Source organism: Rhinolophus sinicus, linkage group LG13, assembly GCF_036562045.2.
Source record: "Rhinolophus sinicus isolate RSC01 linkage group LG13, ASM3656204v1, whole genome shotgun sequence".
In the NCBI taxonomy this organism is placed as follows: domain Eukaryota; kingdom Metazoa; phylum Chordata; class Mammalia; order Chiroptera; family Rhinolophidae; genus Rhinolophus; species Rhinolophus sinicus.
Window position 1 is genome coordinate 19,501,387 of NC_133762.1, and position 27,943 is coordinate 19,529,329.

At 42.8% G+C, this 27,943-nt stretch overlaps 1 protein-coding gene across 3 annotated transcripts in view; it reads right to left on the reverse strand.

The window, feature by feature from the left end:
- Positions 1 to 3,805: 3,805 nt before the first annotated feature.
- ZNF831 (zinc finger protein 831) overlaps positions 3,806 to 27,943 on the reverse strand; it is a 99,647-nt gene continuing 75,509 nt past the window's right edge. For 2 of the 3 annotated variants that reach the window (XM_019757164.2, XM_074317338.1), the window contains exons 5-6: positions 6,190 to 6,350; positions 3,806 to 5,452 (exon numbers count right to left, since the gene is read on the reverse strand). In XM_019757164.2, coding sequence (XP_019612723.2) covers positions 4,604 to 5,452; positions 6,190 to 6,350 — 1,010 coding nt within the window. In that variant the 3' untranslated portion in view covers positions 3,806 to 4,603. The remainder of the gene's footprint in view (positions 5,453 to 6,189; positions 6,351 to 27,943) is intronic. The other variant, XM_074317339.1, reaches the window with a different exon arrangement.

Here is a 27,943-nt window from a genome sequence, read left to right on the forward strand (position 1 = left end):
AGTTTGGGATTATTGCACTGTGGATAGTGCCCTCATGTGGCTTCAAAGTTTAGCTACATTTCTAAGCTATGAACTCTAAAATATGGCAGACAATAACAAACGAGACGTGTGGGAAAAGGAAACGAAAAGAAAATGTGATCATTTGCCCGATCCTTTTGTTGAGCAGGATGAGATACCAAGATGGCGGACAGGCTGTCTGGTCAAGTCCTTGGAAATCGTCAGACATGCCGTTCATACAGGAGACAGCTGTGGTCATCTTGGCTAACATGTCAACAAATCACACAAGACATTTGCATTTTCCGTTTTATTTTTATCAAAACAAAATAATTTAACCATGTAAAGAAGAAAATAAGTTTCCACAAATAACCAAGAAGGCAGTTGCTTCACTGATTATGAACAATCCACAGACTAGTAAGTTCTGAAGAGTTGACTACAAACCAAAGATACTGAGGCATCCTCTAGCTCCAAGTGACGGAGACTTGCTATTTTCCCTGACTCCTTCCCTTCCAATGGTGAAGCAATATTCTCGAATGTCCCTGTTCTTCCTCAGACCAAATTATGTATATTCCCTCGTAACTACAAAGCGTGGGTAAAAAGAATGGTACAGGGTACAGATCCAGCAGGCAAGATTTGCTGGGTCCTGACATCTAGATTTAAATGAGTTCTGAAAGATAAGGACAACTAATTGTGCTTCAGTGTTGAGAACGGTAGTGTTTCAAAAGCCAGTGAGTCTTCCCCACAAGAACTCTGGGAATCATAACTGAAGTGAGCAAAAGTACACGAGCCCTGTGTGCTGTGGTGGGAGAAGTCCGATCGCCCCAGTGCCAGCGGGACCATGTGCACCTCACCATATTAAATTATGTCTGGGGAGCAGAGCAGCAGACATTCCGATAATGATGACAGTTTCCATAACTATAAAAATCTGCTGCACCAGGAAAATTTTGTGCAAAATGCAAATTTCTATGCTGGGGGGAAAAGGAATAATGTGATCATTCTAAGAAATGAATGTAAAGGCAAGGAAAAACTTTTTGGCATGAGGGTGCAAATCATTCATTCAGCCTTCATGCCAAGGACCATGGTCACCATGCATTTTTGCAAGGACACTCCTTCCATCTGCGCTTGAGAGGAGGACCTTTAGGAAGGAAAGTTTGACTTGCCCCCAATTATCCACAGTGCTATCGACAGAGTTTTTACTAGAATCCAGAGGCACCCCTCCTCATCTTTTTTTTTTTTTAAGTCTCTTGGCAAATGAACCATAGGTTCTCCTGGGTTGTGAATTAAAGGTATATTCGCTTCATCCAGAATCTCAAAGGTGATACCCAACAGGACAGATGAAGTGTTCTCCGTCATGCCTTACAAGAAGGAGGTTTCAGGCTGTCCATCAAAAACCACGTGACTTGAAGAGTCCCTTAACAGTATAGGTTGCCAAGGGTCACACAAACCTCTTTCCACCATGCATCTAACAAGCAAGATCTGGCCAGGTGTGGGTACAGAGGGAGAGATAAACATGAGTCCTGACATTTGTATACCTTGACCAGAGAGAATAGCAAAGGATTCAACGTACCCCTTGTATTATTTCCTGCCAGCATCCTTGGAACTATTCTCTATGGAAGAAGCTGAGGCACCAGTGGTTAAAACCCTTACCTGAAGGAGCAATAAAATTAACAGCACTGGGGGAAAGAGGGGGAGCCCTGATCTTTAAACTCTAGTTTGCCCTGTTCTAAAATAGATTTGTTTTCCCTTAACCATTACACAGTACACAGTTGTAGAGTAGAAAACTGCAGCAGTCATCAATTGACAATACCAAAATCTTATTTTCAGTAACCCAGACTGGGTTATAGGTCACCGGTGTTATCCTGAAAATGTATCCTGTAATTGCATTCCACTTTAAGAAAACCCATAGGAAATCAAGATTTATAAAAGTCAGAGATCATTTGTTGCTTTATAAAAGGATTCTTCACTAAAAAACAAAAAAAAAATACTTACCTTAGGATGATTTTTAATAGCCAGTTCCTCGAGGGTCATTCAAAATACACTTTTGCTTTTTTAAAGCCACTAAAATATAGCTTTTCATAAATCCATGATGATATAAAATAAGGAACACTTGTAAACAATGGCACCCACCAGCTAAATGACCAGCTGAAACAAGATAGTTTGCCAACCTGCTCACCTTTGTAAGAGAGACACCAGGAGTTAGAGGTGAACTCAACATTCTTCCATATTTAAACTAGGTTGGAATGTGGCAGCCAGCTATGGTGGCTCATAGACGGAAAGAGCGTCCATCACCATCTTGGAGTCAGTGCTATTTGGAGCTATGACTTGCTGACTTAGGTCCAGTCATCCGGTTGACAGCTCAGCAGCCACCCAGAAAGAAGAATCTGGAAGATTGTTTTCTCCCCCAACCAGGGCCCCCCAGACAATTCAGCCTACAGACATGTCTCCCACTCACTCAGTGGTGTTCTGTTTTTGCTTTTAATTTCTGAATTATGAACCAACACTTGTAAACTGGATGACTGCACTCCCACATCTGGAATGCTAGGGAAAAAATTAAATGGAGTATCTCTGAGCTCACATTCTTCCTGGCAATAATTGGCTACACGTGTCTTTGCTTCAGTTCCCCACCCACACTTCTTGGGGGTGGGACCCCTTCCCATGGCGACTCCCTCCAAGCCACCAAGCCCTTATGTATGTAAAGGAGAGGGCTGCTCATCCTCCCTCAGGATCGAGGATCGGAGCCTGGAGAGACATTCAGTTCATCTTGTCCAACCCTCTCGTTCTCAGTTGGGAAAACCGAGGCACAGAGACAGTGTGTGCCTTCACTGAGATTTCCCAGCCGGTTATGGACAAAATCAGACCTTCCCTCTCTCCCTCCAGGACTCAGACCACGTTCCTAGACAGCCTGTCTTATCCAGGTGTCATGGGCAAGTCAAAGGGTCGACAATCACCACATCACCATTGCTTGCTTCAAAAAGTACACAACGTGAACACCTACCATCCCGTTTCCCTCCCTTCTTATGTTTGTCTTACGAAGTCATGTGGATATTTACGAGCTCATATGAAATGACCACAGATACATGCTAAGTCACTAGGGGAAGCTGATCCCTCCTTGAGGTGTTGGACGAATAACCCTAAAGTTGGAAATTTCATATGGACATACTTGAAACTTGACCATCCGTGGTCACAGGCAAGGACGTGTTAAAGTATATTCGTACGTGGGACATGTTGGGTGTCGCTGCCTTAGAAGTACAAGTTGTCATGTGAATGTTGTTACATCAAAGTTCAGCCAAAAGTGCTCAGCTGGCTATAAATTTTGAGTTGTACAAAATCATACCAAAAACAAGTATAAAATCGTATTGAAATGCAGCAGTGGACATCTCTAAGTTGAAGGGGAAGGAGAGGAATGCATTCCACATGAGCCTCTGCTCTCTGAGTGAGCTGACGTCAGAGCAGCTATTTTGTTCTGCACGGGCCCGCTGGCTTGGAATGCTGGGGGATTGTATCTGTGCTGTTCTGACTTGCACAATACAGAGGCTGATTTAATTTGACAGCAAAGTAACACCAAGCCCCCAAAATAAAATTACTGAGATGTAAAACAGCGTCAAAACTCCAATTAGTTTTGTATCCTTGAAGCTTCTGGAGGAAATCTAAAAGGCTCCCGTCACGATGAGCAGGCATCAATTTAAGCTGCAGAGATTACTAAAATGTAACCCTCTAATTGAAATTGCTCAGAGCACAATATGACAGAGAGAATCACAGGAAAATAAGTGAATTTTTCCCCCTCAAAAAAATGACTCATTAGAGAGACTGTTCTATTAACTTTTAACACAACGTTCCTTTGCAAGAGCTGGAAAAACCGAGGGCTTCAGAGGTCTCCACAGAAAAGGCACCGGGCACGAGAGCAGTACATGCTGTGTCACTGGATCATACATAAGCATTGACCATTTGTGCAACATTTAAAGATAATCAGCATTTCACCAGATCATAGACATTTTGAAGTGTATTTACAACTTTCACTAAGGAGGAGAATTGTTCTGACCAAACTTCAGTATTTGAATGAACCTGGATTTTGTCTCCAGAATGGACAGAAGTCTGTTGGTGCCCAATTCCCTTGCAAGCCCCATCTCCCCATCTTTGCGAGCCATCCCAGCCATTCCACATATGCTTACCACCTTTGACACAAACCCTCAGTCTACAATGAGATGTCAGTCTCCTTGACTGTGGGGTTGGTTCAGTTGCTGATAAATGTGTCGACTGTGGCTCTGTTGGTTAGTGCCATTTTACAGAATGAGACTGGGGTGGGGGGGCTGCGGGGAGCCAAGCCACAGCCACCGCGTGTTGAACATTCTCAGATGGCTTCACTGCCAACTTTGGCTTGCCTGGCACCACACGAACACCAGCAGGATGTACCCCAGGGGTTCTGGGGAAGGGTGAGGCTGACTTGGGGGGGTTGGAGTCGGTTGAGGATGTCTTAGAAAGAACCCAAAATGGCTTCCTAATCTTTAGGTGCTTCATGAAGAGAGTTCAGGTCTCCCGCCAGCTTGACAGCATTTACTGTGAAACACCAACAGTCGTTGACTGCAGATGCCATCTTTCTCTGAGAGCCTCATATTTCTATCACTAGTCGGTCTTCATCATCACTGCTCGTGTCACTGAGCTCTACTCGGGTCTGCTTTCTCATTCCTTCCAAACTCCTCTTCTTCATAGTTTTCGAAGGGGCTTCTGGGATTTCCGTGGGCTGCCCTGGGCTAGAAGGAACCACACAACCCTTCAGGGCAATTAATCCAGATACTTGACATTTCTCACTGTCATTTCCTAGAGGAGGGCAGGGGACGAGCATTTCCCCACACTCATATTGCCCCCCAGAAGGAAAAAGTGTCTTGTATCTCCCTTCCTCTGGGTGTGAGCTAGTTGAACTTGGTCCTGAAGCTGGTATTTCAAGATGAGATTTTCCAGGTGGCCTCAGTGGAACTGGGCTGGACAGTCCTTGCCCAGGTGAAGGTTTTCTTGGCAAGAGTGACGGGGATATGCCATGTGCTATAGCTTTTCTGTCTGGGGAGCTCTGTGTCAGGGTCTCCCCTGCAGCTCGGCCCTGGTCTTGTGGCTCTGCACTGTGAATTCCCAGCATTGTGTGACTTGCTCTCGCCCCCAGAGAGGTACAAATGGCGGCCACAGAGGTAGCAACATCATGGCGGGGGGAGTTTCCTTTGGACACAAAGGAAGAAGGCTCTTGGGTATCTGAGAAAACGCACGATCTGGGATCTGCTGAGACTTGCTCCTGGGAGGGTGGCAGCTGTGTCTCAAGCAATCCCATGTCGAGATCTTTGCCGCATGAGAGAAGGCTGTTGCCAGCCACGGCCGCATAGGTGTCAGACGGCAGAGATGACAGGGACCCGACAGCAGAGTTCTGAGGACAACAGTCACCACCATGCGCATCAGCAGAGGGAGAAAGATCCTGCAACAAAGTGCAAAGGAAAATAAATGGGGAGGAAAAAGGTTCATTGGTACCAAACCACTTGTGGTCAGAAACGCCGTCCTCCATGAAAACAAGGTCTTGGGTTCTTAACGAGTTTTTACCAACCATGAACTTCAATGTCATATTCTCAATAAGTTTCCATTCATAACGAATCAGTGCATTAACGTGAGGAAAGCTCCCTGTTGACACAGAACAGGTTGATGGGGTGCTGTGTGTTTTTGTCTGGCTTTGTGAAAACTCAGAGCCCTCAATTATCCAGTCAGTCCTCAGAATCCAATTTTAAATCGCAACAACCCAAGGGGTGGATGAGCTGCTTTGTAGCACCATGTATTTCAAGTTTTCCAGATGAGCCTTTTTCAAAGTGTGAGTCAGCATTCTCATGTTTTTCCACCCTTTGTCCCCCTCCCCAGTCTGGCTGGCAGTGATGTCATGTGGCAGGGGCACCTAGAGAATGACAGCATTTCAGCTCTGTTCAGGGATGAATTAATAATATGTAATGTAAACGATTAATGACATAATTATTTTTAACAAACTGTCAGGGTCATCCCATTCTTCGGGGACACAAGGTTTGGAGGCCTGTGTTTGCCTCATGGGCCGGGAACCTTCCGTACGGGGTCTGAGCAAGTTTTGCCACCGCGAACACCAACAACAAGGAAAGGAAAGCCATAAATCCAGACAACAGGTAGGCAGACACCGTCCGAAATCAAAACTCCCACCTTCACGGTCAGTGTGTCTGTTTCCCTGACAGCCCTCGAACTTGTGCCGGGAGAGATGCTTCTTGAGGTTGGTCTGTCCTCCTCCTCTTCCTTCACTTTGTTCCCACAACCAAGAGACAATTCTGAGGTGGCACAGGATGTCTCCCCTTGCAGATTTAGACCTAAAGAGGGGAAGGCATATTTGTATACATCTGACATTATAAAATCCCCAAATAGTAATTTCCTAGGGGTTTATCTGCATCTTCATGACTAGCTCTACGCTCATTAGCCCTCATCGCATAAGATGCGTTCGGGAAATCGATTTACCTCGAACCAGTTCACCCGGTCAAGAAAAATGTCTCTACTTCTGCTAAGGAAAGAAGTGGCAAAACCAATTGCCAAAGACAGAAAAACCCCTAGATATGTTTTAAAATATTCCATGTGCCTCCTTTTCAGAGTCATCTTCCTGGCATTTTAGATGGGCTTGAATTCAACCAGGGGTGGAGAGTAGAAATGTCCCCCTGTACCACATGTGACTTCTTAGTTGCCATCAGAGCACTGAGCACTGGGACATACGGCCGGTTTTGTGTTGCTGTTGTTTTGTGCTGGTTACTGTTTGATTTGGTGTGGGGAAAGGCGGGGCAAAGGTGTGACGTTCACAACATCCATAAAACAGCCTCTGTCTTCGGAGGGAACAGCTGCTTTCCTTCACCCCCGCCCCACCCCACCCCACCCTTACTCTTGCCTCTATTTTATCATATTGACCTGGGATGCAGGTCCAAAGGACCACAGAATTTCAGAGAGAGTAGATCCATCATGAGAGATCAGAAAAACTTTCTAGAATGGCTGTGTCACCAGAGAAAAGCATTAGACCCACTTTTAAATCGGCTTTTATTTTTATTAAAGTTACATATGCACAAAGTTTTAAAAAGTCAAACCTTTCTACTTATTAAAAAAAAAAGAAAAGAAAAAACAGCTACATCTGCCCACACACTCATCTTTTACCACTTTTGAGTCTTTTAATATTTATCTCCTTCCCTCCTGGTAACATGTTTACAGAATGACGCCTTGATTTATTGTTTTTTCCCACTTTGGAGGACAGCCTAGGACTTCTCATAGGGGAGAGGAGGGCTTAGGATGAGCCCCCTCGTCCATAACCTTCATTGCTCATATGTATACACACTATTCACCCTCCTATCTTCTCAACAGTTGTATGACCATGATGTCATAGTTTTGTTTAGAATATTCTGCGTTTACATTTTTAGGTTCAGGAACATGCTTTACACCACTGAGCCACGCAATGTGCTATAATTGCATTGCTTTTCTTGCCAACACGGTTTTCCCTGGAGTTAATAATTACTTTGCTGTTTTCTCTTGCTTAGTTTTCCATGGAGTTATTACTAAAATCACCCCCCAACCTCCTTCCCAATTGTCTAAGGTTTCATTTCATGTCCTTAGAAAGGTCCTCCGTGAAAATGTCTGGCCTGCGCCCAGGGCCCAATGTGCGGCTGTGGACTGAATCCCCTCCAGCCCCACCACCCCATCCTGGCAATTATTTTCTCCAGGATGGTTCCTGGACCCTCACACTTCTTTTTCCTTGGTTTACTCCCTTGCCTTCCTAATGTGAAACTTCCAGCAGTTTCATGAAAAAGAGTGTGTGAAATAAAATTGTTTAGACTTTAATTGGCTACTTGTCCGAGTAGAACATTCTGAACTGGAATTTACTTTCCTTCAGAAAGGAAGATGCCACTCCGCTGAGTTCTAGTTGTTGGGAAGTCTGGCGCGAACACCACGTATGAGTCATCAGCCTTTCTGTGCTCCTCTCTGAAAATTCCTGGGCTCGTCTCTGTCCCAGTATCACCAAGGTCCTGGGCCTATTTCCATTCAATGTCTGGGCACTCACTGCGCCCTTTTGATCTGAATCGTCCTTCAGACTTAGAAAAATATGGTATGTCTTTGATGTTTTTCCCCTTATGTTTTGTCTTCTCTCTCTTTCTATTAGGTTATTGGACCTCCTGGTCTAATCCTCTGTTCTTTTCAATCTTTTCTCTCCTATTTTCTATTTCTTTGTCTTTTTATTTTACTTTTGGGAGAATTCTTTCACTTTTGTATCCCAACTCCTAAGTGTCTATTTCTGCTAGCATGTTTTTATTTCTAAGAGGCCACTATTACTATGATTAATCATTATTATTCCTTCTTTAGAGCAGCCTGCTAATATTTCATGGCTCCAACATCTCCTCAAATCTCTGTCAGTATCAGTAATGATTTGTTGTTATTGCTGAAGTTTGTCTCTCCCTACATCGTGTCTCCTTCTTGCAAGTTCCTTTGTTTTTGTTTGGTTTTTCTTTTTTCTTTCGCATTGGAGGCTTTCTTGAGATAGTCAGCGATCTTAACTATCTGCCCTTGTTTAAGAAACAGGCACGAAAAAGCTGTGGGGGAGCTCTTTACAAGTACAATTTGTCAACCATGGGCCACCCTGCATGGCTATCGGGTTGCCCTGTGTAAGTGGACCCTGAAGCCCTTCCCTTTAGATCTTCCCCACGAATAGATCAGCTCCTACACGAGAACCCTTCAACCTCCTCCTGGAAAGTACAAGCCAGGCTGCCAGCATACTGGAGTCACAACTGGGGATAAGAGTCAGGGGGCTCGATATGCAGTGTTACCCGTTTGGTTAAACCCTCTGTTTTCAATATAGCCCCCTCACTCTCTGCTAAACTAACTGCCCCATGTCCCCCAGCATTTTGTATGTGCTCCAGAAACTAAGACCTAATATTCTGCAGGGAAGTGACCACACTGTGAGAAGTAGGGTTAGAGTGCAGATTTGGGAGCTCTGACTGCTGCTTAGACTTTCAACCAAACATCCTGTGTTCAGTCCTACCTGGTACGACAAATTTCTGAGTTTTTAGGGATGTTCCCACTGTTAAATCAAGATTACGTTCTCTTGGGTCTACTACATTGGTTACTGTCAGCTTCTGCATTCCAGCCCCAACTATGGCATTGTTTCTTCTCCTGTCACTGCGTCCTTGTGGGCCTGTGCACCACAGACACACTTCTTTACTAACTTCTGGATTTTTAGAGGAAAGTAGAGGTCAATGAGTGTGTTCTGTGCTCCATCTTGAACCAAAAGAACAGACCCACTTCTTCTATCTCAAGGGGCATGTTACTAGATTACCAAGTGCACCAACCCTGAGCAAATCACCTTTGGAAATCTGCAGAAACGTGTGACAGCTTGAGAAAGGAAGCAGCGATTTTTCTTTCATACAGTCTTGACTTGAGCACCTGCCTAGTGGAGTCATCCAGTGACACAGAACCAGGCTTTTGGTCTTCCACACCTTTGCTCAACAAATATGTCCCGGAGGCCTTCCATAAACCAGCTACCATGCTCAACCTTGAGGAATCAGAGACCCAGACAAAGGTGCTCTGGCCCTCAAGAGCTTCTGTTCCACGGAGGGGAGGGAAGCAAAGACAAGGAAACTGATAGATGAGATCATTTCAGGTTGTGACAGGGGTCACGAAGGAAATAAACGTCAGGTGGGGCTATCACAGACAGTAAAGATAAATGGGGGTATTACAGAGAGTAAAGAGAAACAGGAGGCTATGACACAGGCTGACAACAAATGGGGGAGGGCGAGTATTACAGCCAGTCATGATAAGCAGGGGGTATTACAGAGGGTAACACTAAACGGGGCATATTACAGAGAGTAATGGGGGGGTGACTGTTTTTACATAATTGAGGAAAGCCTCTCCTCTGAAATAGTGACAGCTTTAATTAGATCTTCAGAATGAGAAAGACAAGCCCACGAAGGCCCTTCCAGACAAAATAAGACGAGAGGCAGCGGTCCTGAGGTGGGAAGGAGTTTGGGGGTGTTAAGGAATCAATGGTAGACCATCGTGGAATGAGGGTCATGAGCAGTGCAGGAGGCAAAGCGAAGGTGGGAAAGACAACAGGGGCTCAGGTCTGGCAGGTGCAGGTGGCTGATGGAAAGGGATCTAGATTTTAGTCTACACTCATTGTGAAGAATCAGTTTTTCCAGCCGGGCTCCGCATCTTTTACAGATGCTTGTTGCTACTATCTGGAGACTAACTTTGAGGGAGAGAAGAGTGGAGGTAGAAAAAGCAGTCACAAGATTACCAGGGTAGTTTGGGGGCCAGATGGGGTGGCTTGGCTAAGGTAGTGAAAGTAAAATGGATGACAATGGACGAATTCAAGATATTTTCATTCTCACCCAGGAAAAATCACCAAAAGATAATAATGGTGATAAACGTTTCTATAGCCCCATAGTTCACCAAGCACAAGTACCTCACGCTAAGTGGATTAAGCTGTGTCCCCAAAGTGACAAAACAACCGGGCAATTCATTCAATGCAATGAAGAAGTAAAACCAATTAGTATAGAGAAAATAATCAGATTGGCCAAATGTCTTCTCAGCAGGTTGTTTGGGTTTTTAAGCTTAGTGGAAAGGCCATGTGCACATTTGACCAATAACTTCTGACTCATCTGAGAAAGTGAGGGAAGCAAATCCATTGATTTAATTTGCTTTTGACCTACAGTCTACAGAGGAAAGTGAGTTATCTTTAATAATTGTGAAAAATGTCCAAATAATGTCACCAAAGTGTGTTAAACACATTTGGATTATTGAGGAAGGCTGCTAACTTGCTTTTAAATGAATGGCCCTTTTCAAAAAGTAAGAAGTTGCCCTGGCCAAACATGAAGGCACAGAGTGTGATCCTGTTTAGGTTTCAGCATCACTATATGAATCACTTCAGAAGTTTCGGATTCTGCCATCATAATGCAATCTACAGAAATTCCACCGCTGTCGCACAATTATGCAAATCTTATTAGAAAAACCATCTCTCATCACAGCTCTGTGTGCTGTTCTGCTTTCCCCCCGATTAAAGACTGCATTTTTAATAATTTTCCTCAGAAATAATTGCCCAGCGATGTTGAGAGAGGAAGAGACTGCTTAAAGTGTTGCAGCAAATTTCAATTTAGCCGTCTTGAAAAGACTACAGGAAAACTGTAAAATAATTGGAAAGAAAATGGGATGAAGAAACAACATGATGAAACTTACAGCATGGCTGTAGACACCTCTGATGGCAAACCTTCTCCCGGCTGCCTAATTCCTAGGCCTTATGAAAATGCTAATAAACATATTACCCTAATAACCTTATCTGAAAATGTAAGTAGTTTGACACATTTTTTTCAGTTGCCCCCATATGCCAAAAACTCCACGAATTTGGAGTCCAAAATCTCTGAATTATAAGGAAGGGATAAAAATGAGCCTACTACCTTGGCCTTCAAAGTAAGCTATCAGTATAAACAAGAATGCGGGTGCAATCTCTTAAACTATTAATTGATCTGAGATTAAATTGTTTAGAAGCATCTTTGCCACTGAAGATGCTTCAGATGCTTTGCCACTGAAGATGCAGTTTATACCATGTGCAAGCAAGTATAAACTGCAAGTACTTAAGGAAAGCTGAGCAGAACTCTAAAAGAGTTCTAAAAGAACTCTAAAAGTAATCACTTTTGCTCATTTATTCAAAAGTTTGGGGAGCCCATTTTTTTGAGTCTGTATTTTTGAGCCCCTGTTATTAAACCTAAACATTTATCGAGCCTATGGGCACTGAGCATTGAGCACAACTATTACTCTGTGGTAGGAACTGTGCTGAGCCCAGGTCGTTTATCCAGTGGCAAATGAGGCGGACACCCTCATGGAAATTACCATCTAATGGGGAAGAAATTCAGTCAGCAAACAATTACGCAAAAAACCTCACCAAGCAAATGTGGTAAATACTATGAAAAAAAAGTGGAGGGTGCTATGAGATAGTGAAACGGAGCCCTGAGCCCCCACCTACCTCTATGGAAAAGAATAAAACCACCCATACTATAAAATCATTCTGACCTGCACCTGCTTTGGCTGGTTTTCTCTCTAATAAATCTGAAACATTCATTCATATATATATATATATATATATATATATATATATATATATATATATGTGTGTGTGTGTGTGTGTGTTTTAAGTTTCTATTGCATGCCAGATATTATTCTAAAATTTTTTGAGAGTAAATTCATTTGTTTCTGCAATTCTATTACAATTTTGTTTATCAAAACCTCTACAGCACAGCAACAACAACAAAACATGGCTCAAAGTGATGGAAGAAAGAAGCTTTATTTCTCCCTGGCAGAGGCTGGGGGGCATCGATTTCAACCAGAAAATGATCAGAAGTCAGTAGGCGGTGAGCGGTGAGAAGCAACCTCAGACTCTTAGTTCCACAGGCAGAGGGAGACTCAAGAGAGGACCAGAAAAATGTATTTATCGAGTACAGCTTCGGGTATTTTTGTACTGTCCTAATGCAATCTTTTGAAAGTTTGCCTCCAAGTAATCACAAACGAATCTTTGATTTCAGAAGCCACTTTTCTTAGTGGTTTTCATCTCTTTTCTATTCCTTTGATGACAGGCAATCAGGACGAGAACTCTTCCCACACAGAAACTCTTCACCTTAACCATGTACAGTGCAAAGTGATGTTTAAAATCTCGCTGTAAGTTAAAATTTTTATCATGTCTAGACAACAAGAGCATGACTTTAAAATACAGAGCCGAAATAGGATTATGAAATCTTGGAAGGAAAAAAAAAAGATAAACGGAATGCCCCTGGAAATGCCAAATCCCAAGGCTGAACCCAGCAAACCCACTTTAGGTACCACTAGTTTAAAAGTTTCTTGTTGCCAAATGAAAATTATCTGTGTGGGTCTCTTCCCTGTGACATAACTGATATACTCGCAGCGGCTTCTCATCTTTTCTCAAGATTTACACCCGAAAATGAAAGAGAAATTATTCTGTTTCGGCAATTTCGGAGCACTAAGATTTAACTAATAGCTTTAGGGAAAGAATTAATACTTCTCTATTAATTCTAATGAGAGGAGATGTAAGAAAGTCATTAGACTCCTGTCAGAGAAGGAGAGAGAAGGCAGAGGGGGTGGGGAGCCCCAGAGAGACCCCTCCCCAACTCAGGAACACTTGCTGAGAACTCATGGGAAGAGGGAGGACAGAGGTTAGCTCGCCTGGGGCCTGGGATGAACTAACACAGGAAACTCCTGAAGAAAACTAAGTGAACAAAGGCAAACCCTACCTTTATTCCAGGGACTTATCAAGCCTCTTCATACAGTATTTAGCAATTGTACCTTTTATGTGTGTGTAATTAGGCAACACTTTTACTTCAGAAACCACCTGTAATCATGGCTGTCTCTACATCTCTGTTCCTGAGATGAAAGGAAAGTGTTTTGATCACTTTCTCCTCTCAGATATTTTCTCCAAGCTCAGTGAATGGGGCTGGTTTTAAACCTTTCAGTGACTTTAAAGCTTGGTCGTGTACAGAATTCAACAATGTTCCTTCATAAAGTGAAACAGAGGCCTCCAGAATAAAGAGAAATAATGAAAACAGCTCAGGAACACACTTAGAAAAGTTGATCTCAAAATCCACAAGGAAAATGGGTTGTGGATCTCTTTATGCCAGTGGTTCTCAGCCGGGTGTGATGTCCAGAGATGTTTTTGGTTGTCCTGATTTTTGGGGGGAGGATGGGGTGCTCCTGGCTTCTCATGGGTGGGGGCCAGGGGTCGCCCAACACCCTGCAGTGCCCCCGGACAGCTAGCCCACCACAGAGAGCGGCCCAGCTCCAAAGGTCAGCAGGGCTGCTGTCAAGAAGCCCTGGTTTAAACCAAGAATCCCAAACTCGAATGCTGCAGGGACCAGACAAGTAACGTAAACGAGGCAAGTTTCCTTGGGTGGAGACTGCTGTGGATGGACGGTATGTTAAGCTCAAGGGCGAAGCTGACCCTCACCTCCTGCCGACTGAGACCGGGAGGGACGAGGGTCCAGTTCACCACAACTGTCCCTTTTCCAAGAGAAACCTAAGATCTGGATTCCATGTGTTTTTAAACCCTGATAAAGAATTAATTTTCAGACAGCAACACTGTGCTAACCAGCGTGTCTGTGGCCTGAATGTGGCTGGAGAGAGGCCAATTGGTGGTGACCCCTGGTTAGTTAAGAAGTTCAAGTGTGGACGACGACGCAGGGGAGATTTTAGGCTTCACCCAGGCTCTGCTCTTGGGCTGAAATAAAGTTTCTTTTAAAAAAAGAAATACTGTTAACAATATTTATAGGAGACTAACTCTGTATTTCAAAAGGAATTCGGTAGCATCTTATAAAAGGAATACATAATTATAAAACATGTGTGCATCCAGCAACTGCTCTTCAGGAAATCGAGCAAGAATGTTTCCTGCAGCAGTCGCTGTAGTAGGAAAACCAATAGCCGTCAACGTGAATATCCGTCAACAGGGGGAGGGTTGGAGAAATAAATGATGGTACAGATATACTGTGGGACTTCATACCATTATTAAAACCATGTGTTGTTTATCTAGTTACAAAATAGGCCTAGAGTTATATACAAGATATATTAAGAAGAAAACAGTTGTAGGTTACCATGTATGATATGATCTATTTGTGTAAAAAAATAATAAAGCAGCTGTCCATACTTGTATGTACATGTAGAAAGATGTGGAAGACAACACCAAACTAACCCTGGCAGCCTCAGGGGACCACGAGGCTGCAAATGGTCATTTCCTTGGCTATATCGATGTTGCTTTCTTTATTGCAACCAGCATGGTGTGGCTTTATTGGATTGAAAGAAAAATAAGAGACAAATAATGACATCGACTCTAAAATTAAGACCGAAAGTAATGAGGAAAAGTCCCAGAGTATGCCCGAGCATGCGCTGTTCAGGCCAACTTAGAGCACACTACTGATAGAGGCAGATAAATCCTCACATTCTCATAAAAAACGTTTCATTTCTCAGGCAGAGAAAAAGTTGGGAGACTCACAAAAGGAAGGAAAAGATACATTTTTCCATTTCTAGCCAAATCTGAAGTATTTCTGTACTATCATAATTTTTTTTTCTGAAATTTTGCCTCTTCTGAGTAATCATTTTCCAATCTCTTTTCTCAGAAACCACTTTTCTGTATGGTTCACATTTCTCTTCTCTTTCTCTAATGAAAGGCAATCAGTCTGAGAACACTTCACTTACCATTTTCTCCAAAAAAAAAACATATTTATTGGGAAAGTATGCTTAAAATCTTTTAGTAAGTTGAAACTTTAATCATGCTCCGACAATAAGAGAATGCCCTAAAATAAAGAGAGGACAAATCGTGGAGAAGCAGAGTAACTAAACGAAGAACAAAAAAATTGCTCATGTTATTTGAATTATTTAGTGCCAGAATTGAATCAAGAGAACCTACTTTATGGATCATTACTTTCAAACTTTCTTAACTCTCAATGAAAATTATAGAGAAAAGAAGCTCAAGCTTTGGAATATAATTGATGTGTTTATATTGCCTCATCCTTTCTTAAGATTTACACCCTGGAGAAGGAGGTGTTATCCTGTTTCAGCAATTCCGTAAGCAATATTACTTAACTAATGGCTTTAGGAAAAAAGAATATCTCCCCATTAATTCTGACAGGAAAAATAATGGAACAGAGCCATTAGCTCTAGTCAGAGGAGCAGGGAGGGAGTTCGTGGATGAGGGAACACTGGGGTTCAGGCTGCCATTTTGTTTCTCTCAGGAAAACATTTTGAGGTGATTTGTGACAGAGAGCAGAGCAGAAGCAATAGCAAGGGGGCCCCCTCAGCTCCACCTCTCCCAGTCCACTCATAACAGACTAACAGAAGTTTAAAGGCCAAAAAGAAAGAAAATAATTCTAATTTACTTAATTTCAGAGAACTACATCACCATCCTCACATAATATTTAGCGATTCTCCCTCTTCAACACGACTAGGTAAACCTTTTATCTCAGAAAGTACCTGTCAGAAAAGTTCTCTTTACCTTTCTTTTTTTTTTTTTTTTTTCAATGAAAGACAGCTGCTTTGATCAAGTTATTCCTGGAGGAATTTCCCCTAAACTGTGTTAGTGAAAAAAAGAAATCCAGTTAAAATACTTCAGTCGCTTAAAAGCTTAGTTATGCACAGAATTCAAAAGAAAAGATTCTGGTGAGAAAGAAAGTAAATGAGACAAGAAGAAAGAACAGAAGTGCCTCCCTCACCCTGGAATTAAGTACGGGTTTATTGTTAACGATTTAAGAAGCTCAATTCTACCAGGTTGATACAGTGTACACACAGCTGAAGAGATGAAAATTAGGACATAATTATACAATGATTAGTATTGTGGCAAATGCCACAGGGTGATGAGTTATGAATCATACCACAAGGTAATCTGGCTCGAGAGTCAGAAGTGACCGGCCTGAGTAAGCCTTAAATGTCATTTCACAAAACCGTCCAAGGAGAACCAATACGATGACTAAGAAGCCGCAACACATTTCTTCAGAAAGTGGTTGAAGGTCCCATCAGAGGGATAGAAAAATACATTTATCAAAGTCTAACTACAAACCAGAGTATTTCTCCCTCCTGATGCAATTTTCTGAAAGTTTGTCTCTTCTAAGTAATCATAGGTTTTATTTCAGAAACTACTTTTCGTGGTGGTACTCATTTATTGTCTATTTCTTTGATGAAAGGTGATCAATTTAAGATTCCTCTCTCAGATATTTTTTTTCCCCTGAAAGGTATTTAGTGGAAAGTTGTGTTTAAAATAAATCCTTAAGTTAAAAGTGTGTGTCCACACCATAAGCAAGTATCTAAAATTTAGAGAGCAAAAGCAGACTTGAGGTGAAGGAGAAAAAAACACAATCAACGAAAATACCATTTAAAATCCATAATGCTAGGATTGAAGTCAAGAGTACCTATTCTTTGAATTAGTATTTTCAATGTTTCTAATTACTAAATGAGTCTGAAAAAGCCAGACTTCTTCTCGAAATATTAATTGAGGTATTTGAGGGAGCTCATTTCTCCTCAAGATTTGCATCCTTAAAAAGAAGAAATTGATCCATTTCAATGACAATCACCGGGAAGAAAGATCTTCCTTTTTCTCTTCCATTAATCCTGATAAGGGGGGAAATAGACACATGTCAGAAGAGAACCAAAGACAGGAAAGAAAATACTGGAGTTGGCCTCATCAATTTCAGCTTTTCCAATCACCTTGGGAAAGAAAACATTCTGAGTCCAGTGTCTGTAAAAAGATAACTGCTCACGGAGAGTCTAAATCTTCCCTCAAACCTGAATTACAGATTACTGAAGCATAATTTGACAAGAAAACCAGGAAAAGAGGATGAACGAACACTTCTCTCTTTTTATAACATGTTTAGATAGTTTATCTCGTGTAGGACTTGGACATTTTTCCCCCCTTACTTCAGAACACCTGGCATTGCAGTCCTGTCTGCTTTTTTGAAGGAAGGCAAGTGTTTGAAAAGCTGAAAGCTCTCTTCCACTCAGATATTTCTTCTAAACAATGTTAGTGGAAGAGCCAGTTCAAATATTTCAGTAATGTAAAATCGTGTACAGGTAAAGAATTCAATAGTGTTTCTTAAATACTAGTCAGGAGCAAAAGGGGACTGATATAAAGGGGAAAAGAATAAAAGCGGCCCCAAAATTCTCTTCAGAAACTTTTCATACCCAAACTTACTCAAGAATGTATGCTTTCAGGCTTACTTTATAAATGTGGTTTTTCTTAATAAGGACAGAAGCTCGGCTGGGTGGACGATGCTGTAATTGAAATACTTTCAAACTTGGCTTCATCTTTTCTCAAGATTTTCATCTCAAAAGCGAGAGTACTTCTGTCACTGCAAACCTGTGGTAATGCCACTCAAGTAGTGTTTTTTGAGCAAAAGCCTCTACATGGTTTCTATGGATCCTGACAGGAAATAAAGGGGGACGGTCATGAGTTCTTTCAGACCAAAAGCAGAGAATAAAGACTCTCCCTGCTATGAAGAGGTCACAAAGACTTGAACCTCAAGGTCACTTGTACCTTGGAAGCTGAGAGGCGTGTAACAAAGGGGAACGTGTAATAGCAGCAAGAGATGGACCACATTCTTACCGAATTCTATGAAGCCACTCTTTTGTCCTCACCTCAGCTTTAGAAATTCTACCTTTAATGATGTGAAACTTGAAGGACGGGCTGTTTCAACTTCAGAAACTACCATCTAGACGTGGAGTAGCTCCGTCTCTTCCTCTGAACTTAATCAGGCTGGATACTGCCCCAGAAATAATTTTTAATCCTACCAAACTAATTAAGAAATCTGATTTCTAATTTTTATTTTTTTTTTAAAAAGCACTTGACATATTAGAGTCATCCAGAAAGTCCACGCTCTGAGGAATTTAAAAAATCTTTACGTCTTCCCTGAAGATTTCTACTCCACCACCCATAAAAGGAGTCTGTTTTGCAATTCTGAAGCAATATAAGAAAGGAAACCCATGATGTGACAGAAAATGGGAGCTGCCCCTTAGCTCTTATCTGGAAGAGTTTAATCAATGTCATGCACCCACAAAATTCCACCTGGAGAAGGGGTAGAGAATGGAGTGGGAATGAATTGCACAGATGATACACACAAGCTAAGGGGGTTGTGGAAAGAACAGAATTTAAAATACTCGAAGCTTGCTAAAGGGAGAGACGATAATCTTTAGAGCTGCCTGCCTTCTGTCAGCTCCTGAATCTTCCCTGGTGGGGGTCTGGGACAAGGGTGGGGTTCGGGGCATTGGTGCACCTGACCATGTAACTGTCCACTTGGTTATTTTCTTCAATGAAAGACAGCTACGTTGATAAGATTACATCTTTAAAATGTTCTCCTAAGTCACAGGGTCTAAAATACGTCCAGAAATGATAACTAAATCAGTACATAAAACTCTGGCCCAATAAAAGAAGATTAAAGAAGAGGGTACTGAACCTTAAGCAGTTGTCATTGAAAATCTATTCGGGAAATCTTCTCGACTTCTGTTTAAAAATATGTTATTACTAAATTCAAATCAGAAAAAGAATACACAGCTCAAATTACCATGGAGTAAACTAACATAATGGTTTTGAAATAAAGTAGTTTACACTGTTTCTGTGAATGCTGACAGAAAAATAATGAGAAAATTGCATGAACATCCATCAAAGAATGAGAACTGGAAGCGTGGAGAGAGGGTTCTGGTAGGCTTTCCTACTCAGACCCCTCCTGAAAATAAAAAAAAAAATAAAATAAAAAAGTCAGTCTAGAGAAAGCAGAAGAAAAATGGGAAGTGGGCTTGCACCCAAAGGATACTGGTACACGGAAAGGGAACCGTGGCAGCCTGCCAGGGAGGGAATGCTAATTATTATAATATTCCCACATGCTTTCTCTCACTTCAAGGAGTTTTCAACTTCTCTATGCAAAAGCAACCTTCAAAACTTCTATTTTGAGAATTATTCATCTATGTTACCTCCAATATTTCTCTCATATAGAGGAAAACAAGGCTATCTGTTTTTCTTGCAGAATATTCTCCCATCCTATATTCACCATGAGTGATTGCCAAGCATATCTCATTGTTATGAAAGTCCTTTCAGGGAAAGGAATCCATACCCAGCCTCTAATAAACACAAGGGGAGAGGACGGGGAAGATAAAATAGCATGAGGTAGATAATAAACTTTAAATGGGCTTTGGTGTACAGATGTACCCTGTATAGGAAACCACCACGGCTCACCACTGATTACAGAAGCTGAGTGTATTTTCTGAGCCAGAATGGTGCAGCTTTGATGCTTTTCCCTCCTGAATTTCAAAGAGAAGAGAAGATGAACCCTTTTTCTTCCGTGCTTTAGTTTTGAAAAGAAAATGAAGATGGCCTTATTGATAAGGTATTAGGTCCTAGAGGACCACCCCCCCCCATCCCCACTCCCCTCCCAGCTGAGAGGCAAACACCTTATTTCAGCCAAGCAGCCCAGAAGGAAAAGACTGGGAGGGACACAGAGAAGTGGAAAGAGAGAGATCAAAATGGACCAATTACAGGGGAAATTGAGGGGTCCCAGCGCCCAGGTGACTGGATCCAGTCTCCCACCCCTCTTAGGAGGTAACTAATGGAGAGTTTGAACAGCAGCCCAGAATCAGCCCCACTGAAGAAGGACCCTGGGCAGATTGGGCAGGGATGAGAGGGAGCCTCCAACGCATCACAATTCAGAACTGAAATCAGATTTGAAAGGAAGTTCAGGGTACATTCGCAAGCATGTGGAGTCCCCCAGAGAGGTCTATACCAGAAAGAATGGTCTCAGGGCCTTAGGGAATGTGGAGCACCAGATAAAAAGTGCATGCACAGTTCAATGTCAAGTTCACGGTACTAATGAATCATTGTTAGCATTGGCAAGTCTTGTGCAATACTTGGGGCATACTTACACTAAAAAGTATACACTAGCTGTTCATCTGAAATTCAAGTTGAACTGGGTGCTCTGAATTTTCATTTGCTAACTCGGGCCACCCTTCCTTAGGGTAGAGGGAGACTGGAAGCTGGCTGGGGGCTGGCCGTGCTCAGAAGAGTCTGACTGAAGCCCTGGGCTGGGCAGCCACCTCTTCTCCCAGCTCCAGGCACTGTCCACTCTTGAGCCACGGATGGCTGTAGGGTCTGGATATATTTGGGATGAGCAATTATTATCAACAAGACATCTCCACGAGGAAGGCACCTCAAAGACATCCCGTGTGAGGATATGGCCCCAACAGCCCTCAATGGAGAAATAACTTTGGGGCGGGAAAATTAAAAAAAAACACACACAAAAAAACCCAAGAGCCCAGCTCTCAGAGACAGGCACGCAGAGGGACAAGTAGCAGCCCAAAGCCCTCCTGCCATTTTTAAGAATTTTTTTAACACTACCATGAAAACACAACCTTCAAAATGCCAAATGTGAAAATATATTAGTCTCTATGATTTCAGAATGATTTCTCCCGTGTGTACAAGAACTATCCATAGTATACAAGGCTATCCATTTTCTTCCCCAAAGGATCCCCTCACTTCTACCCACTGGGAAAGACTATCAAGTCTAGTTCATTATTATGAAGTTTTTGTCTGGGTGCGAAACCTTAGCTAGCCTCTAACAAATGCAAGAGAGGAAGGATGCAAAGAGCGGAAATGGCGCAATGCAGATAATAACATCTAAAGGGCATTATGTAGAAACGTATTCTAGAGTTCTGAAGGATGCAGCCACACTCAGTAATCGCAGGTTCAGAGACATTTTCTAGATGACAGTTTTGTTATACTCATAACTTCTCCCTCAAGAATTTTAAAGCAGGAGGAAGGGAGAAAAAAGGAATAAACTTTTTTTTTCTTCTTTTTTTAAGTCAGGAGGAGAAAAAGAATGCAAACTTTGGTTTCTATTGGTAAACGTGTCAATGGCAATGTGCCTCAGAAAAGGACAAGAGCTGACCTTGAGGGCAAAGGGCCCATGAGAAAATGGTCCCTCATCCAAAGGACACAACCCAGACCTTAAGGACAGGGCTCCCTGAAGGGATGGATCCATCAATTCAGGAAGATAGTGTGTGTTCCTTTCCCCCTTCTGCACCTGGAGGACAAAATGGAATGTCTGGTCCATGTGTCCAGTTGGCTGGGGGTGGGCAGACAGACACACTCACTTTTGTGTTCATTGCCTGGTTGCATATAGGAAGAAGAAGGTACAACCACTGCGTGAAAATGTCAGGCCCAGACGGAGGAATGAATTCACAAGGCCTTCAGGTGGACCCAGGAGGCCACAATACGTCATCAGGGAGTGAGGGACTGATGAATGACCAGGCTGAAAAACCCATATCCTATAGCCTTCCTGTCAATTCAAGACAGTTCTAGCCTCGCTATGCAAAAACAGCCCTCAAAAATTACATTTTAAAAACTTATTAGTCTATTTACCACAGAAATATTTCTCCCCCATATCCATCTTTCTCGCTCCACAGCGCCCTACCCTGCTCCCTTGCATGGGTGAAAGAGAACCAGACATGTGCTCCATCGTCAGGAAGGTTCTCTGAGGGGGAGAAGGCTATGCCCACCTGCTAATAAATTCAGGGACAAGAGATGGGAGTCTATGACGTAGTATGAGGTAAATAATAAAATTTAAAATAGGTTTCAGTGTAGAATTGTACCCTGTGATTTTTTTTTTTGGTTTTTGCTTTGTTTTAGTAGGTAACATCTCTCCTCTGATTATAGGTTCTGGGTATATTTTCTCAGTGAGAATTCTAATGCAGTTCCTATCCAATATTTTCAAGGAAAATAAAAATAACTTACTTTTCCAATAATGTTTTGGTTCGGGTAAAGCCTATGAAGAACTCGGTGTTATGTAGCAGCTCTGGGTTATCTTTGTTCCTGAAATGCTAATTATACCATGTGTCACACCAGACAGAATAAGGTGAGCAGAGTGACTGCAGGGCAGAGGGCAGAGGACAGAGTGTGCAAGCGTGGAGAACAGGGAAATGGAGGCAGGCACCAAATCCTTCTGGTAGACAGAAGTGGAACTCCTGTGGTAAAAAGTCTAATGGGGGGAAGCGGGGTAGAGTCACTTTACAGTGGAGAACTTGACACACACACAACCTCAGCCAAGTGACCAAGGTCAATATGAACAGCGATGAGTCATGTTGACAGTATGGACCCTTGATATGATGAGAAGGGCACTTCACCTCTGAGGTCTTGCTCCCCAAGCCCCTCACTCCAGTCTAATCATGAGAAAAACATCAGACAAACCCCATTAAAGGAACATTCTACAAAATACCTAACCAAGAACACTCTAAACTGTCAAGATCATCAAAAACAAAGAGAATCTGAGAGACTGTCACAGCTAAGTGGAGCCTAAGGAGACAATGACCACAAAATGTCATATGGTGTCATGAGTGGGACCCTGGACCAGGGAAAGGACATTGAGGAAAACTAGGAATACCTGAATAAACCGTGGTGTTTAGTTAATAATAATGGATCCGTAGTTAGTGGATCATTACTTGTAACAAATGTGCCCCACTAATGTAAGATGTTTACAGGAGAAACTAGGTGTGGCACATATGGGAACCCTTTCAACTATCTTTACCACTTTTCTGTAACTCTAAAACTGTTTTAAAATAAAAGGTATATTTAACTAACAAACAAAGAGCAATGTGCTAGGTGCTCTTGGAAGGACTGTGCAAACTTCTTTCCCCTGGGCAGAGCTCTGTGGGAAAGGGGGTGGTCTTTCACTCCCATTGCTCTGAGTGTCTCAAAACCTACACAAAGTCTAAAAACCTCCTGAAGTCCACACTTTCTCCCCTTTTGTGGGGCTTGTGCAACATCACACAGCTCTTCTAAGACGCATGAGAGTGTCTGTTCTTCCCTGACAGGCCTTGAAATAAACAGACATATATTATTCCATTTTCCCATTTCACACCACTTTTGTTAACAGTTTTCCAGAGCGTTGGGCTGTCAGGACAAACTATCTCATTTGCAGGGCCTCATGCAAATGAAAGTGTGGGCTCTTCTTCAAAATGAGGAAGAATTTCAAGTTGGCAGAGCATCAGATCAAGTGTGCGGCCTTCTGAGGTGAGCCCTGTGTGCCTGCCTGGGTCATGCGTCCGGGACGATTTCCATTAGAAGGTATTTATGGCTTGTGGTGAAGCTTTTCTTAATACCAACAATCACAACAACAAAACAATGGCTAGAGAACAGAAAAGCAGAAAAATGTAGCTTTCGTAAAAGCACTCTGTGGCCTGAAGTGGGGCTGCCCTTTGAAGATGTGCGCCACCTACAGGAGCGGCAGCCCCTCTCTGTGCCCTGTAACCCCCAAAGGGACCCCACAACCCCCAGTTGTCATCTTTTCTCAGGAAGGAACCCAAAATCCCACAGTGGAAACAGTCACTCGTGGCCAGAGGCAGGGAAAGCAGTGAGAATTGAAAATGAAATGGTTCACCTGGGCTATTTCTCTTTTATTCTTTTTCAGAAGATGGGGGTGGGTCAAGGGGATTGTTGGACACACACATATACACACACTCACACACACACACACACACACGTCCAGAGAGGTGGCTTAACTTGTCAATGGTGGACACGCAATGCATGCAGTTGTCAGTTTTGATCCTCAGGAAAATTGGAAAAGGCTTGAGAAAATTCTTCAAGGTATCTCCCCAATTCCTGTCATGTGTTTGGGATAAAGCAGAGGCCTGGCAGGACCGATAAATGAAACTTCCGTTGATTCCTGTCGCCAAAGGGGCACACAGTGTTTCAGTGTTTATTGAACTAGAGGCCTGCTGGATGGAAAAGTCTGGGTGGCTGCCCTTCCTATCATTTTAAAAGGCCTTGGCTTTACATTTGGTAGAATTTAAGTTCTTGGCTATGTCTTGATGAGATTGGGTTTTTTATTTGTTTGTGTGATTTTGGGTTTTGTTTTCTGGCTCTCCTCTTTCCAGTGTGGAAACAGTCACAGCTGGGTTCCCCTTAATTTCTGGTGACGCTGCTATTTCCTTGTTGCTCAGATTTCCCCAAGGCACGAAGTGGGTCTCAAAGGCAAACGCTGGGAGGAGGCCCTTGGCCAAAATGGCGGCTGTGTGAGGCACAAAGCTGATCGTTTGGGGGAAGCTCCCTGAGACCATTGCCCTGCGCTCAGCACAATCAGAAAGTGACAGGGTTGTAAAGGAAAACCAGGAAACCTCACCTCCATGCAGAAGCCAAGTGACCTGTGGCAGGTCCCTTCCTTCCTGGGCCTCAGTGTCCTCATCTGCACAATGGGAGGAACTAGCACTTCCTGCAACAGTGGTTGAGAGACTGAAATGAGTTGATACTACAAGCACCATACTCAGGCTCTGGGATATCGCACTCCAGAAATGTGGGGCCATTGATCCTATTGGTGCCACCTTTGTCATCATCACTATATGTTGTTGTCTTATTCACTTAATTGTGGTGTGTGGCCTGTCTCTCTTCAACTAGAACAACAGCTCCATGAGTGAGGGGATCTGGTCTGTCTTGATCATCATAGTTTTTCCAGCACCTAAAACGCTGCAAGTAGCACATAATAGGTGCTCATGAAAGATCTGTTGAATAAACTTACTAAGTCAAGCTAGTCTGGCTCCAAAACACGTACCATACACTGCTTTTCCACTTCACTCCTCAGAATCATAAATATGACCCCTCTACAGAGATTTCCACCCTTTGCTGTGACAGTAGACCCTCGGGGAGGTTCGTCAAAGGGTTAACTAAGTATCCAGCATCTCAAGGGTCCCAGGGCGGAGGCGGACCCCAGGGGGGATACACAGTTGGACAGGCTTTCCAGAAAATCTCCTTTTCTGATTAATTCACAGCAGTTCTTCCTTCCCACCCCCACGAGTGAGATCAATAATGATTTGACTCTGCTCCACTACTCTCACTGATTATAATCATATTTTTAAAACCCTGATCATTTTTTTAAACTCCATTTAATGTCAATTTGCATTCATCAAGGTTTTTTTTTTTTCTTTAAAGGGGTAGTTCTCTTTAAAAGCTAAATATGAATTTTGAAAGCAACAGGCCCTATTTCTGAAGATTAGTTGAACAATCTACTTCAGCCCCGTTTCTGCAGGGGACCTGACCGTGAGGACAGCGGGAGCATCTCAAGTTACAAGCCAACTCACGTTTTCATGTTCCATAGCGTTTCTCTCCTCTTGGTTGCACATGATATTAATTTTCTTTGGCGCGGGGTGGGTGGGGGGTCTTATATAGGTATATCCATGAGCTCCCCGTGGGTGGTCAGTGGGGGGTACTGGGCAGGGACAGTGTGATATATGAAATAATGGGACACTCTCATTCAGTTATGAGAGTCTCATGCCTTGTTCTGTGTAAATAATAGCAAAACATTTTTACTACTGTTATTACCATAGCTCACCATATAATTTGAGATTTCTCCAGTGGGTGAGAGTGGAAAAGCAGAGACTGAACAGAAGTGGCAAGGATGAAACCAACCCCACCAGGTGTAGTAACCGGAATTGTGTGGACAGAGGAGGAAACCTTGTCCCTTGTTTTATAACTGGGGGTGGGAGCAGGGGATGCACCAAAGGGGTTCAATGCGGAAGCATTCAGAAATGGAAGAGCTTGGAAAAGAAGTGCACAGCCCCAAGCTAATAAACATCAACACGGGTGTTTAGTAACAAGATTCTTGAAGTGGTATCATTTGGCTTTCTGCATATAAACAAACAAAAACATGTTTTTCTCTAACTACGATTTCAAAGTTCTATCTACAGTTTTTTTTTGTTCACTTGACTCTTTACTCTGATCTGGAGTTCACTAAGGAATTACGATTTTACCACTGCATACAGAGACTCATGGTCAAAGGCACAAAGGGAAATCTTCGCATGTGAATAGTACCTGGAAAATGGCATTACTGGTATGAATATTAACCGAGATTTTCTTCATAAGGAAATAAATGGTGGACTTTCACCCTATCTCTATCTCTGTGGCAGAGCATGTGAGTTGCCTCCCTGTTTCTAATCCTTTTTCTTAGTGATAAGAACCCACTTTCTAGCTAGGGCACAATGCAGCTCTGTTAAAGCTGTATTTCCCAGTGCTTCTGCAGCCAAGGTGTAGCCATCTTCCCAACCCAGAATCCGGGCTGGTCTCGTGAGTTTCCTTGGCCAGTAGGATGCAGCAGAAGTGATGTCATGCCCGTTCCACACCAGGTCTCAAGAGCTCTGTGTGCTTCTGCTTTCTCTCTCTCTGAACCCATGGAAGGCTGGAAGACACATGCTTCATTCAGCCCCATCCCCCTTGCTGACAGCCAACCAACTTCCATGCATGCGAATGAGCTCATCCCAGACCAGCCAGACCCCACCAACCTGTCAGCAATTCCCCAGGGGACCCCACAGATGCTTGAACAAACCCAGTAAGACCAGCCGAGCCTGGCTCAAATCAGCAGAATGCCCAGCTAACCCAAAGACTCACGGGTAATAAGAAATACTTACTCTTATGACCCACTGAGTTTGGGGGGCGAGGGTGTTTTTCACACTTATATCACAGTGTAAAAACTTATATCACAGATAAATGTGCTTGATATAAGTAGCTAATGCTGGATAGCAAATACCTTTCATCTAAGACATATGTATATAGGTACGTACACTTGTGATGATTAATGTGTATTCTTACAATTAAAATTCTTAAAGATTATTTGTTCATATATCATAGAGGTAAACACGCTATACTTTGGGGCTTCCCATTATAACTAGCGAGGTCTGGAATGAGAAGCATACCGTTTAATCACCTGGGCATGGGGTCAGACCGCCTGATTCCTAGCACTTGCTTGTGTAGACCTCCAACCCGGCACTTAACCCTTCTATGCGTCTCTAAAATGAGTATAATTTAGTACTGTGTTTCTGTCAAAAGTGTACAGGTGATGATAAAAGGGCTCAGAATGGTGACGAGCCCACGGTAAGTACCCCCCCCCCCGATATTAGCTAAGATTACTCCTACTGTTATTCTTATGAGATAATATAAAATATTGCAAACAAACTATAATCTGGCTGAGCAATTCAAAGAACCGAAGTTTGAGAATAAAAGTTTTCATGAGAAAGGTTAACATTCATGACTATTTAAAATAAGACGTGAAAAAATATAGTTGCTCCCAAATACCCCCTAAGATTGGGTCATCACTTAGCTATTGGGTCTTTTTCTACCTTTTTCAGGTCTGTTTATACTGAAATAAAGAAAGCGCCCCTTCTCCATGTCCTCTCAAATTTCATCTTACTTTTGGAAGGTCACAGCTGAGTCAAGCAAGATCGGTTGGCTCCATTTTGGCCCCTTCGCTGGTCACTTAGAAGAGATATTATGCTAAGGACTTGATGTGCCTGAGGGTAAGAGGGGTTTGGACCTCCAAAATTTATCCTTCAGAAAAGCAGGGGTTGCCTTACAGTGAAATCCTTACAAAGTCTC